General features: G+C 36.6%; 2 protein-coding genes across 2 annotated transcripts in view; one reads left to right on the top strand and one right to left on the bottom strand.

The window, feature by feature from the left end:
• The first annotated feature begins 364 nt into the window (after positions 1-364).
• On the top strand, positions 365-8,574 carry SELENOP (selenoprotein P). The gene is made up of 5 exons (XM_009274533.1): positions 365-426; positions 1,870-2,073; positions 3,855-4,067; positions 5,770-5,887; positions 6,786-8,574. Exons 2-5 carry the CDS (start codon positions 1,883-1,885, stop codon positions 7,425-7,427), a joined length of 1,164 nt encoding a protein of 387 aa, XP_009272808.2. The 5' UTR covers positions 365-426; positions 1,870-1,882; the 3' UTR covers positions 7,428-8,574.
• Positions 8,364-13,838, bottom strand: part of CCDC152 (coiled-coil domain containing 152) — an 18,307-nt gene continuing 12,832 nt past the window's right edge. The window contains exons 7-10 of the mRNA XM_019470815.1: positions 11,192-11,294; positions 10,345-10,472; positions 9,322-9,408; positions 8,364-8,797 (exon numbers count right to left, since the gene is read on the bottom strand). Coding sequence (XP_019326360.1) covers positions 8,675-8,797; positions 9,322-9,408; positions 10,345-10,472; positions 11,192-11,294 — 441 coding nt within the window. The 3' untranslated portion in view covers positions 8,364-8,674. The remainder of the gene's footprint in view (positions 8,798-9,321; positions 9,409-10,344; positions 10,473-11,191; positions 11,295-13,838) is intronic.

The raw sequence follows: 13,838 nt of genomic DNA, 5'->3' as shown, positions 1-13,838 counted from the left end.
GCTAGCTCAGCATTTTTATAAATAGAGAAGTACCTTCCCCCTCTCACTGTGGTTACCACTGTGTTCAGAAAATAATGACTCTTTGGCCCACCCCCCTCCTCTGACTGTACCACTACCTCCAGCTGACTGGGGTGACTGACAAACTGCATAACTGGATATTCAAAGTCATTATATTAAACATACCTTGCCATTCTGCACGATAAATGGTTTCCACTTGGAATTAGTTAACGGGGAAATATTTTGGCTACTTTTGCTAAAGCGGTTTGCTTTGCTTGCAAGGTCGTTCAGAATGAGCTCCCTGAACTTTGAACCATATCTGCAAAGTGAGGTAAACAAGAGCCATATAAATACCACAGCCGTTTTCCCCACACTGTTTTCTTCTGCAGCGGAGTTAAGCAGAGCTGCTAAGGAGGGGGGGAGGAAAGGGTAAGTGTGCTGGTTTTGCTATGAAACAGCTTCATGACTTAAGATTTGGCAGAGTGTCTGCTTGTTTCTTTGGCTGAACAGGCTGACTGTGGAAATTTCCGCTGGAAACCAACTAGAAAGTTGAAATGCGAAGAGAAGTATAATTCAGAACACAGTTCACAGGGCGAGACAGCTGTTGCTGGGTGCTGTATGCCGGTGCTGCAGAAGGCTATAAAGGCATAGAAGGATCTCAAGATGTCATAGGAGTTTCATGTGTTTATAATGGATCCCTATAAAGGCGGGCAGCTTTCCAGATGTGTGGAAAGAGTAAAAAAATGGCCCTGTTGATATCTGTTGGACCACAGTTTAATCTCCAAAGTACTGTACCTAAAATGCTTTTGGTAGAACTGCAGGAAAGAAACATTAGGGACAGCAGGATTTCACAAATTATGTTGGCTTTGCAGCAGCTGGCTCTTGTTTTAAAAGATCAATTATTAAAATGCTCTAATTTTTTTAGAATATGACAAGATCGATGAAACACGTGTTATTTATCAGAACTTAGTGATTCCAAAACATTCTGTGTTTACTGTCAGACTTTGATGTGAGTGATGAAATTATACAATTCCACAATCTAGGACATGTTGGGGAGCAGTTTTATAATTTTATATATTTCTCGATAATGGGTGTTTTCTGAACATATTAAGCCAAAATTATTATGTTAATGGAATAAAAGGAAAAGATAATTACAGAATTTCTCATGTGCTTTGGTTTTCATAAACATTAAATGTACTAAGTGTGGGTAGGAGATTTTGTAAGATCTGAGGAATCCTGCAACTCAGTTTTCATTTCCTGTTTTTGCAAAATTGTTTCTCTTTCCTGTGTTCTTAAGAGATTTTTCTTAATGGTATCCGAATACCACAGACTGACTTGTAAAAATCTTTAAGTCTTTTTTTTAATTTCTGCCAGGTTCTGTAATACTTGGTGTGTACCAAAATACACTGTTGGTGCAAGTACTTTTAAGTCAGTGGAATTACTCTGGAATCTGGAGTGTAATCTTACTGGTGTAAACTGGCTCAGCACAACTGATTTCAAAACACAAGAAATGAGGCCACTTTAAAATCACTGATGTGCTAAAAACTGTTAAGAAGAAATTACAAAGAGGAAGGAACAATGTAGTTTGATTAGTAGCATTAAAAGAAAATCCAGTTATTCTGAACACTTACTTTTCAGCTGTTTACATACAACAAAAAAACCCCTGCCTATTTATTATAGGGGAACTCCACTGCAAAATGAAAGAAATATGATGAAGCAGTAAACAAAGTAGCTCAAATTTATTCTTACAGTTGTTTTTTTTATTTTTAAACTGAATGGAGCTAATATCCTGCTGTGTTTTGTTATGGGAATTTCAGAGTATGAACTTTGTTTAGGCATTGATCTTATTTTGTTTATTTTCTCTCTTTTCAGATAAAGCCCAGCCATGTGGGCAGGGCTGGGGCTAGTTCTGGCTCTCTGTCTCCTCTCAGGAGCAGGGACAGAGATCCAGAACTGCAAGGAGCCCCCAGAATGGCGTATTGGGGAGGAGAACCCAATGCTGAACTCTAGGGGCTCAGTGACAGTGGTGGCTCTCCTCCAAGCTAGCTGATACTTGTGCCTGCTGCAGGCTTCCAGGTAAGCATAAACCTCTTTTCCAGTTTTTGTTAAAATGTGATTGGTCAATTTTTTAATGCCATCTGAGGATAACACCAACTACCAACGCACTCAATGAACTCTAGCTTCCTCATATGCCGCCATCCCAGCTGGCATCTGTGACCCAGTGACCAGGTTAACTCTCAGCAGGAGCGTTCTGTGCCAGTGGCTCAGATTCTTCATCTCTTGACTTAGTCCTGACTGAGGGATCATCTTCCCCAGATTGTATTTACAATGTAAAAGTATGATCAACTTGACATTAATGAAACCCAAAACACATGAAAACCCAACAGAAGTAGTTCCTCAAGAGCTATGCTTCAGTTAGCAACAGATGATTAATGTAGCAAAGATGCTGAAGCCAAGAAACATCATAATTCTCTGACATGCCTGGAACACCTAAAACAGAGATCCGTGATCACTCATTTGTTATGTAAGGTCTGTAGGGGAAAAGGCAGATCAAAACATGTGCTTTTAATGTGCTTTCCCAGACCCTGTTCAGAGGTCCTTGAGACAAAAAGGAAAAATCCAGAAGATAAGGTAGAGACTGGCCTTTCAAAAAACAGATGAAGCATTCAAGGGAATCATCAGTGTTATATTTTCATACAAGACCTGGGACATTGGTGCTCTGGTTTCTGGAACCTACTTCTGTGCAAATGATTAGGTATCGTGACAGAAATAGCAGCAAGAAAATAATTTTGAGCTGACCCAAACAGGAGTCGCATATAGCTCTTATCTTGGATTCATTTAGTGATTGTCAAATCATTTTGGTTTAAAAATTCATAGAACTGGTTTCAGTGCTTGATTTTAATGACTGTAATAACATCTTAGTTTCCCCCTCTAGGCTGCATAACTTCAATGTATAATAGTCTTTGTAAGTTTTTTAAGAACTAGATTTGAAAAAGTGGTGGCAAATCTCTGGCTCTATCGAAGTCAAAAGTGGGCTTTGTAGTTGGCTTTCAAGGTAGTTGGGTTTGATTCTGTACATTTTAGAAAGGCTTTAAAGAATCTTTCAAACTCTAGACTGTTTCCTGAAACTGAAAAAAATATAAGAGTTTTCTAGAGCAATTCAATAGGAAAGATACAAATGAAAAGGAACCCCCCCCATTGCACAGCAAGAAAGCAGCTTTCTGACTATAGAGCGAAGACAGACTTTTGTGATGGGATGCCAAAGGGAAAGACTAATAACTGCCAGACGGGTCATGCACACATTCTATAGCCGTCCTTTTGACCCAGTTGCTGTAATATTCCTTTTCTGGCTATTTTAGAAAATAGCCATGTCAAGATGAGCAGGAGAGCTATTGGCCTTTTACTGCAGGTTTGCTTTCCTGATTATTCCTCTTCCTGCTGTATTTACGGTATGCATTCTTTAACCAATTCTGTGACCAAAACCTCAGCATTTAAATAAAGACATCAGATAAACTAACTGTGTTAGACCATGACGAGCGTGAAAGAACTGAAATAAAAATAACACTGAATTCAATCTGAAAACAGATGTCTGCTTTACTTAGTACTGCATTCTACTTATAAGGACAGGACCCACGGCATATTAGCTATTGTAGAGTCTGGTTTGGTGACAGTGTAGTTGATAGTCATGGCAAATAGCAAGAATGTTTTAATAGTGCTAGATTGCTGCCATTAAAACTGGGAGAAAATAACATTCACTGTAATAAAAGCGAGATGGAGCATATTAACTTCTGTTGAACATGGCAAATCTTATGATTCTCTAACGATTGATGGTCTTGCTTCTTTACATTCTCCACTAGACTGGAGGACCTGCGAGTGAAGTTAGAGAATGAAGGACTGGTCAATATCTCGTATGTGGTTGTCAACCATCAGGGAACTTACTCCCAGAGGAAATTTCACCTACTGAAAGAAAGTGTTTCAGACTATATTACTGTCTACCAGCAAGATGAACAGCAAGCTGATGTCTGGACTACCTTAAATGGAAACAAAGATGACTTTCTCATCTATGACAGGTCTGTGTTTAGAGGGGAACACAGGAAAATATTTGGATGTATTTAGAGTAATGCTTTGTAAATCTCCATATTATTTCATTGATTTGCAAATAGCCGGATTACCTCACAACAAAGACACCATAATCAACTTCTAAGTTGCATTAAGTAAAGCACTTGCATGTACTGGAAAAAGGAAGCTACAAAAAAAAGGTCTGCTTTTGCTTAAGTAAGTTCGGGATAAATACATTTTTCTTTATAACTACTGTGGATTTAGATTAATGTAACCGAGTGTAGAATTTGATAGCATGATTCTGGTCTTACACTGTTTTTATTTTCAGACAACTTCATTACATCCATGCAAGTGAAAGTAGAATCAAATGAGAAAAGCTATCTGAGTTCTCATGAAAACATTTTGACTGGAGTTGTTGAAAATGTCATGTAGCCTTATGGAAAAATTAGTCTTTAGGTGAAACTTAAAACTTTGGAATAAAACAGCTTTTTGATCATAGGATTCTGGGACATGTATCTTTTGGCAGAACCAATACTAACTCTTTAATTGAAATCCTGAATTTTCAGTTTTGATGCAATGGAAATTATTTGACAAGTCCTGCACTTCTAACATGTCCATCCTAATTACTATTATGTTACTGTAACAAACATTCTCAGTTCATACTGAAGCATAATTAAATTTAATAAAGAATTAGAAAGTTACTTAACTTTTTTTTTGGTAATATGATGAAATTGAATGAATTAGCTAAATTAGGCTTGTGGGATGAAACTAGCACTGGAACGATCTTTAGAAAGTGATTGCCTGTTACAGCAGCAAATAGGCCCGAGTGTGGAAGGCTGCTGTCACATGACAGACAAACAGAGCAAGGCTGTGTGTAGCCCTTGGAGGGGCCCCAAAGCTGATGCCTGGCCCACGGCATTTGAAAGGTTGAACAGTTCTGTGGTGTCGACACAGAGGGTACACCTGCACTACGAATTGGTTTGGCACTGGTTTGGCCATGGTCCATTATGGTTCTAGGAATGTATGTCCTTATTGTGCCTTTATTGGCAATGAAGTCTTTGCCTGTTGCTGGTCCTAGACGTGCGCTGCAGACGTGCAGGGAGCTAAGGCTGGAGGACCGTGTGTTGACATTGCAGGTGGGGTACTTAACAAGGTGCCCTCGTGTACAAGTTCTGCATTTACTCCAGCTCCTTTGAACGTACCAGTTGTGTAGTCAAGTGCACACCAGAACACTCAAGTACAGACATGGGGCAAATCTGCACCATAAAAATCCCCTCATGCACACTACATCAGTAATGCGGATGCACCGCAATGCTCATTCCAATCAAAATACATGTTATGTTGCATAAAAACATTCTTTGTAAGGATGCAACAACTGTGTGGTGATTTGTACCGCTATGCAAACGGCCCTCCTCATTAGCAAGATAGGTCTGTAATGAGTCTACCTTTGCTAGTCTAAAGGACTCTAAACTGGAGGCTTCTGCCAGTAGAGTTACTACGTCAGCCAGAAATCATGCTTCACACTACTGACCGATGCAGTTGAGTGGGCAAACGTTTGTAAGGCAGATACTGTTTTTGACTGTCAACTCCTTGGACAGAAACACTCTCCATGGGACGGTACAGTGTGGATAAAATAAGGTATGATAAGAAGAGATATTTAATTTTAGGTATATGTTTATGTATACGTAACCACAAAGTTCTTTCTCTCCTTAGATGCGGCCGTCTGGTGTATCATCTGGGTCTGCCCTATTCCTTCCTGTCTTTCCAATATGTAGAAGAATCTATTAAGATTGCATACTGTGAAAACAAGTGTGGAAACTGCTCTTACATGGTATTTTCTTGTTTTGTTCTATATATACTAGGAAAGGAAACTGGATTTGACTGGTACTTAAAAAAATTATTTGTGTGGTTAATCCAGAAAGACATGATTTAGAATTTACACATTTCATGTGTCTTGACAGAGAAGTTTTAAACATTTTTCGAAGTGAATTAGATCTAATTTATAATAGACTGATTATCTGAATTCCTGCCCTTGATAGAAATGCAAATCATTTGCAGAAATCTAAGTGCAATCTTGGAGGCTAATTCTGTTTCTGGAGTTATGTACAGCTAGTGAGCATTTAGCTACTCTAGTTTTTGGGGATGGGTAGGTACTTAAACAAATTGTAATTTTTTTTAAAACCTGGGAACCAAATCCAAGCTGGTTTGACTTACTATTCCTTTTAGTTTACATTTAAACACAGTATACAATAGTTACTTTAAAAAAGTGATAATACAAGGTGACAAGTTATTGTTACCCTTGTAAAAGAAGGGTAGCTTTGTTTTACGTATAACTAAAGATCAGAACTACTTTAAGGTTTATCAAGAAACGTGCGTACATAGTCATGAAAGTTCAATGAGAAGAATAATTTTTGATCCCATCATACAGTTTTCCAGCTAAATGTAGGCCTCAGGCAGGTCAGATGTGGGATCCTAGTAAAAGAATCCTTTTTATTAGCAATTACTTGAATTATAATTCCTAAAAGTTCACATTAAGAACCCTGTCTAGTTATCAGCAGTGTTGTAAAACAAGGTTCTTTTTGATACATTCATATCTTTCTTCAGCAAAGTAGCACAAATAATTTAAAATTGGGTTTCAGGTTCTGCAAAAATGTTAAGATAATTAATATTTTACAACTAGTTTAATTAAATATAATGCCTTATATCTAATGCAAGCTTCTGGTTTGCAGGAACCTGAGATTGACGGTCTATGTGAAAACATCACTAAAAAAGCAGATGAAAAGCTAGCAGAGATAGAACCCAAACCAACCGGTCAGCATTCACATCACCACAACCTGCACAGACATAGACAACACCACCACCATCGCGAGGGCAGTCATCATTCAAAAAATGAGAACCATCAGGCTCCTTCTGAAACTCAAAGACATCATCCTCACAGCGGTCGGCGTCATAGAGTTTTTGGCCATAGCAGACGTGATCAGGCAGATAGTCAAGAACAGGTAGACTCTGTTCCTCCAGGAGAAAGTGTGGAAATTACACAAGATAAAAAGCTGTGAAAAAAAGGGAAGACCAGCTGTAAAAACCAATTAACCTGAAATTGGCAGACAGCATCAGACTCAACTTCTAGTAGCTGATGCTGTCATTGTCGACACCTTTTGTTCGAAGAGCTAGGAAATTCTGTCACTTGATGGTGTCATGGAGCACTTCCAAATTCTTGCAGTTGACATGGCCAGCTGTCAGCAGAGGACATCACTGAATCTTGACAGTGACGTCTGCTCACGGCTGCCTGACGGTCACCAGCAGCAAGTGAAACTAGTGACACCTGACAGTGACAGGAAAAGGCAAGAAATTGAGCCTGAAAAACAAACTAAGCACCTTAAAAATGCAAGGGAGTCCTACAACCTAAATTCATATAGTTGCGAGAGTGGAAATATTAACAGATTGTTTTTATTGCCCCCAGTTAAAAATTATACTGACAGGTGTGTAGAGTTAAAATATTGCAAAGAAGTCAACTTTTGGAGCAGTGCTCTTAGAATTACACAATATCTGTCAGATTCCATCAATGAAGAGCTTCATAATCTAAAGGAATTTAATTGACCCATAGTTTGTTTTTCAGTTGCAGTGGGAAGGTGTCTGCATTCTTGATTAATTTGTCTTTCTTGTTTCTCTTCTAACATTCTGCTTGCATTTGTGAGGACAAGAGCATAAACTATGACGTAGGGGCTCCTGTCTGATGTTTTGCAATCAAGAATAGAAGATAACCAAAACAGATACTTTAATCATTTTTTATTAAGAAGATGGAATATATTCAAAAGTTAGGTTTTTTTTTTCCCCTAACCTAGGGATACAAATTATGCACAAGAAAAGCTTATTCCTAAGCAACGTGCCAAAATAACTTTTTATCTCAAATGTAAGCTACAAGCAGTAATTGCATTATTTTAAACTAACAGATTTATGTGCTTAACTTTTGTGGCTTAGATACGGTATCAGGGTCCATTAATACATACTACTACAGCTTGTAAAATCCCACTAAGTCAGTAAGATCGTGCCTAAAGTGAGAAGCAGCGTTAACAACTCTTCATGCAGAATCAGTATCAGTATCAAAAAGAGGGAGGGGCAGAACAAATTTAACCTTGGTTTAATGTTTATCTTTGTTTGTAACAGTGCTGAATTTGATAAATCTGTATTGACTAGTAAGATGTATATATATACACCACTGAAACTTGTATAACTTCTCTGTCTGTAGCTTAGCATTCCTAACCTTTGATTAACTGAGTTGAAGTAAAAATAGTTGTTCAAAGAATTCCTGGGTGAAGAAGAGAATATTCAAGAAAGGAAAACTGCTTTGAAAGTGTACACCATAATTAATGATGGTTTAATAGGGAAATTATTACTCCTACAAAACCTGAATCTTTTTATCGTGAATGCTGATTAGCAAGAAAGTAGCCCTGAATAGAATACATAGAACGCATGCCTTTGGAATATTTGACAAGAGCATTTTCAATAAAAAATATTCCGTATTTCTTCATATCTTGTTTTTACTTTCAGGTGCACAGTTTGAAATATACTGTTTCTATTTCTCGTGGTATGTACTACTGAAATACTTCATGTCATTTATTCAAAATCGCCTCCGTTTGAAGTGCATGTCTTGGCCTTTATTAAGACGTTGCTCTAAGTCTCTTATGGTGTTTCGGAGAATTTCAATTTCCTTGTTTTTCTCCTCCTGGAGATGCTGCAGCTTCTGTAAAAATGCAAGCAAAGGCTTCATTGTTAAACATCACATAGAATTATGTAACAATACAATATGCTATTACTAATGAGAAATATTCTAATAAGACTATTTTTCTCAGTGTGTTGTATCACAAAATTACAAAGATGACTTCACCAGAGTCCTATTTTTGTGACATCCCAAAGTCCCAAGCCTACAAAAACAATAATGCACATATATAATTTATAGCAGTCATTTATGTCAGTTCTGTCTTAAGTTCCCCGGTTAACAGTTCTGTACTAAAACCACGTCACATGTGGGCTTTTGTTGTTGAACCCCAGCCATATCAACATCAGTGCAGAGAAACATGAAATTAGTTGTCTAGAGGTGGGAGGGATGTGTGGGAGAGTAAGATGGACCCGTAATGCATGAAACTCCACCCTCCCCACTCCCCCACCCCCAAAGTTTTGTTGCAGAGCAAACACAGAGAACTGCTGTTTCAAACAGGCTGTAACAGTGTTTAGTATCTGCAGACTACAGGCTATTAAAGCACGTACCCTTCGATAGATACTTTGTGGCAAGACAGAAGCATCTGAAAATGATTTCGTTGCTTTGTTCTGAACTCTTGCTAATTTAGCATTGAACTGAAAGAATGAGGAAAAGACAAAACATTAAGAACCCAACAGGAAAAAAGGTATGTTAAATTACACAAGTATAATTTTCACTTTTTTTTAAAATGGATTTTGTACCTGATACAAATATAGTAATAGCAAGCTTAAGTACTATTTAATCCTAGGACAATGAAGCTACTTAAGTTTATTTAAAAAAGAATGCAAGTACAAGCTATGTTTCTTAAAAAAAAGTTTCAAAATATTGCAAAAAGTAAATAGTACAAATATTATAATCCAAATACATTTAGACGAACAAGAAGACTACTGAAATAAATTTTGAACGCTCCACAGCCTCACATCTGCAAGAGAAAATACAGAGGAAGCTAAAAGCCTCTGAAACCATCACCCTTCCCTGATGTTCCAACGATAACTCAGGTTGAACCCTTTCACACTTTATTTCTTTTTTAATATATGAAATGTTTGAAGTATTTCCTTAATTTTTTCTGTAATGAGAGTGGCTTAAAACCTGAGCCATGACATACACGTTGAATTCTGTGACTCGATCTCCGCAGGATTAGAAGACCTTACCTCTTGGAAGTTTATAAAAAATATATCTTCCCAGCATTCAGAAATTAAAAAGAATAAAAATAAGCAGAAAACTTTATTAATTTTTTTTTTATAGCTCAAAAACTAGCAAAATTTTCAAAATAATTTAATTTAAAACAAGAACACAGCAAACTTCAGCCTCCCTATACAGTGGGTAGAACTCAATTCCTGAGCAGAAGCGACTCAGATAGCATTACGGAAGGGAGCACATGTTACTGATATTTGTAAAGACAATTGTTTTTTAAGTTTCCTAGATTCCATCATATTGCTTTGTTAAGTACTAATTAACATTTTTGCCTACACAGTCTCTTCTAAGTTTACCCAATGCCCAACTGATCTTTAACTCAGCTTTGTAATGCATACCTCTATCTGCAGTTTAATTATTTCATTCTGCTTCTCTTCATTTTGAATTTTCAGCTGTCTAGTTAGCTCTAATATTTCCAGTTCTTTTTTCTCTCTCTGTTCTCTACACTCCACTTCTTTTATTTCAACTAGTAACACAGTAACACCAAATACGATGGTTATAGAAGATGTTTAGATGGAAAAATAACATCATTTCCCAAATATTAAAACTTTTTTGAACAGCAGGTCAGTATTTCATGGCAAAACAATTTCATTCAAGCAAAAACCATACTTTAAAACTATGTGAAAACCATCCTGTCCCATCTCAGTAAGATGGAGTCTCTTTAAAGAAGCATCATATTTTGCAAAGAGTTTGTCTGCCTTTTTTCAGCTAAATGAATGACCAAAAAATCCTACTCTTCAAGGCTATGCCAGTAATGAAAAAAATTAATATTGAAATCAGTTTTTTCTCATTGCAGTATTATTTATTTGTGAAAATAATGTCCTACTTTCCTGAGCATAGCTGGAACACTCTAACAGCAGTCTAGCTTATAGTTCAAAGCAATTTTCCAGTCAACATTTAACCCAAATTTCATTCTTTCAGATTTTTAGGTCCAAGTTCCCAGTGTCTGTTCTGCCTGTTTGGGAATTTCTGCTCATCCTGTGTTGCTGTACTACTGCCTCATTGCCACTGTCTACTCTCTTGAGCAAAGAGAAAATTCAATTAAACACTGCCCACTTCTACCTTTCATACGCTTCCACCAAGAAGTGGAACTTGTACTTTTACTTATCCTACGTGAAGTATAGCTCCTACAGGTTACAACATGTTTTATCCAATACTATAGCATTCAGTCTTCAGAGAACTTACATTTTTTTCTTATATTGCAATTCAACTGTGTTATTTCTGATTTGTGGTCTTCCTCTTTGTTTTTAATTTCTATCATAAGTTTCTCAATATGATCTTTATATTCCTGCAAATGTAAAAAGCTTCATAAAAATCTTGAGCTGTCTGTGCTCTTAGCCTTCTGCAAAGCACAACATCCATGCCAAAATGTACAGTACGCTATAATTCACTACTTGTTTTATCCTCGATCTAGTAAATTCAAAATGCCCAATTACTTCTTACACAATCTAGCTGAAGTCCACAGATGAAAAATGTAGCAGTTTTCATTGTATTACAGCTATCAGTTAATATAAAATTACAAATTGTACTTTTTAGGAGAACAGGTAAACGGAGAGGTAATATTCCTTTCCCCAGTCCAGGATCTGACACAGTGCTGCAGTTTTACCTTTGTGGATTTTTGACTGTAAGATTGTATAACAAAAATGGTTTAAAGTATGAATTTTGGTAACATTGCTTATACAAATTTTTCCACTACTTCATACTGGCAGCAGTAGAAACGTCAGTGTTATTAGCAGTAGTGGTGCTGGTGGCACTGATACTCAACTAACAGACTGAGCACGCCTATTACACCTTTGCTCCAGTAAGTACTCCAGAATTATCAAGGAATTGGCTCTGGCTGCCAATGTAGACGTGCTTACTCCAAAGCTCTTGTCAGAGCCTTCTGACAAGGTAGGCGGCCACTCAGCAGAGCCATGCTCGGAGGCCCTCACAAAGGCAATTTCTGATTGGTGGTAATAGTATATATGGACATAGTCAAGTAAGTGCCTTCAGAACAACACTAGGAAGTTCCACCATGCCCATACATGTATATAATGTATAGCAGCATAGTTTCTTCATGTCTTTCAGAAGGCATTACTTATTTTATTCTCAAACTGTCATGATAACAGCTCTATTGGTATAAAAATTTTAATTTTAACTCATAGTTAGTACGAACACAGACAAAGAAAACCAGCAGTGAGACTCCTAGTCCTATACAGGTAACAGATGTGCAATCTTAGCACAGAGAACTAACACATCTTGCGACTAGCCCTGCTGGTGTTACCTCCTTCCCAGAAATGAATGGCACAGATAAAAAGTAGAAAGATGGTAAATGGAATTTATTATGAGACACAGAGACCTATTATCTTTGTAGCATTTACTACCAAAGAAACTATGGACAAAATTCAGACAGTTCTTGATTCTCTGGCAGTACAGCAGGCATCGTGAATATCAAAACCTTATTTCTACACAAAAATGTATTTTAATGCAAGGGATTAGATTTTAGAATGTAAAGTTGAATTTAAAGCTAAATACAGCTAAAAAACCCAAGTGCATCTTAGATTGAGCCAGAGTTCTCAGCATTTAGTTGTTTTGACCTCTTAGTCCCTCTAACACGTTCTCATATTGATGTCATGAGAACAACCCTTCTCTTTTTACACATGATAAACATTAGGAAAAGTGCAACAATAATGGTATCAGTAGCAAACCCAAGAACATAAACTACAATAGAGATAAAATATTATTCCTCTACCTAAAGAATGATCATGTGTGACGTACCTGTTCACAAGCCTTTAATTTCTCTTCCAAGATGTGAATGGTACCCTTCAGTCTATCATTTTCATCTATGTACATAAAAAACTGTATGATACACTAAAAAGTACATTTTGACAGTATTATCAGCATGAAAGCAGAATAAAGAAATTACTTTCACTTTTTGACTTGTCTGAACTTTAAGAAACTTTTTTGTAGACATGATAATCATCATTTACAGAACTACATAATCTCAGTCTCCATGTTTTTAACAAGATAATTCATAGTTTAATCATAATATTTGCCTGGTAGTACTTTCACTTTTTGACTTGTCTGAACTTTAAGAAACTTTTTTGTAGACATGATAATCATCATTTACAGAACTACATAATCTCAGTCTCCATGTTTTTAACAAGATAATTCATAGTTTAATCATAATATTTGCCTGGTAGTACTACTTTGAACTGTCTTTAGCCTTCTCATAACTGATGCATTCAGGAAAATCTAGATGCAAAGTTCTTTGGCTGAGAAAATAAAAGATTATTATCATGGCTACAATGGTTTCCCAAAAGTACCTGTTTCCCAAATGCTAATAAGTAGTATCTCAAAAACAGATAATGCTTTTTTTGATTTTTAAAAGTCACTTTGAGTATTAAAAGCAGCCACATACTTCCAATTTTTAGAGGTTTATTAATATTTATGCTAATATGCCTTAAACACACAATGGGTGTAAAATTAACTACATGGTGTACTGCTAAACTGTGGTATAAAGATATAGCAAACATTTATATATTTTATATTAAAAGAGCAATGAGTAATTGTCAAGTATTTATGGATAACAGCTAAATTTTAGTAACATGACACTGAGGATTAAGACCCTTTGGTTTAACAAAGTGATAAAAACTACGCATAAATGCTTTAACAGACTACTGTCCAACAGTTGAATGATACTTTCTCACTTTTTGTAAAATTGCCTGTGCTATGTTGAAATAAATTTAAAGCCCAGCTATTGATTAAAAAAATCTCACTGAGACAGAACTTCTTTTACATGTGGATTCTAAGTAGGTTAAAAGCAATAGATGTTTATTAAGCATATAGACCA

Source organism: Aptenodytes forsteri, unplaced genomic scaffold, assembly GCF_000699145.1.
Source record: "Aptenodytes forsteri isolate BGI_AS27 unplaced genomic scaffold, ASM69914v1 Scaffold176, whole genome shotgun sequence".
In the NCBI taxonomy this organism is placed as follows: Eukaryota; Metazoa; Chordata; class Aves; order Sphenisciformes; family Spheniscidae; genus Aptenodytes; species Aptenodytes forsteri.
Note: the sequence above shows the minus strand (reverse complement) of the source record. Positions and strands in the feature narration are given on the sequence as shown.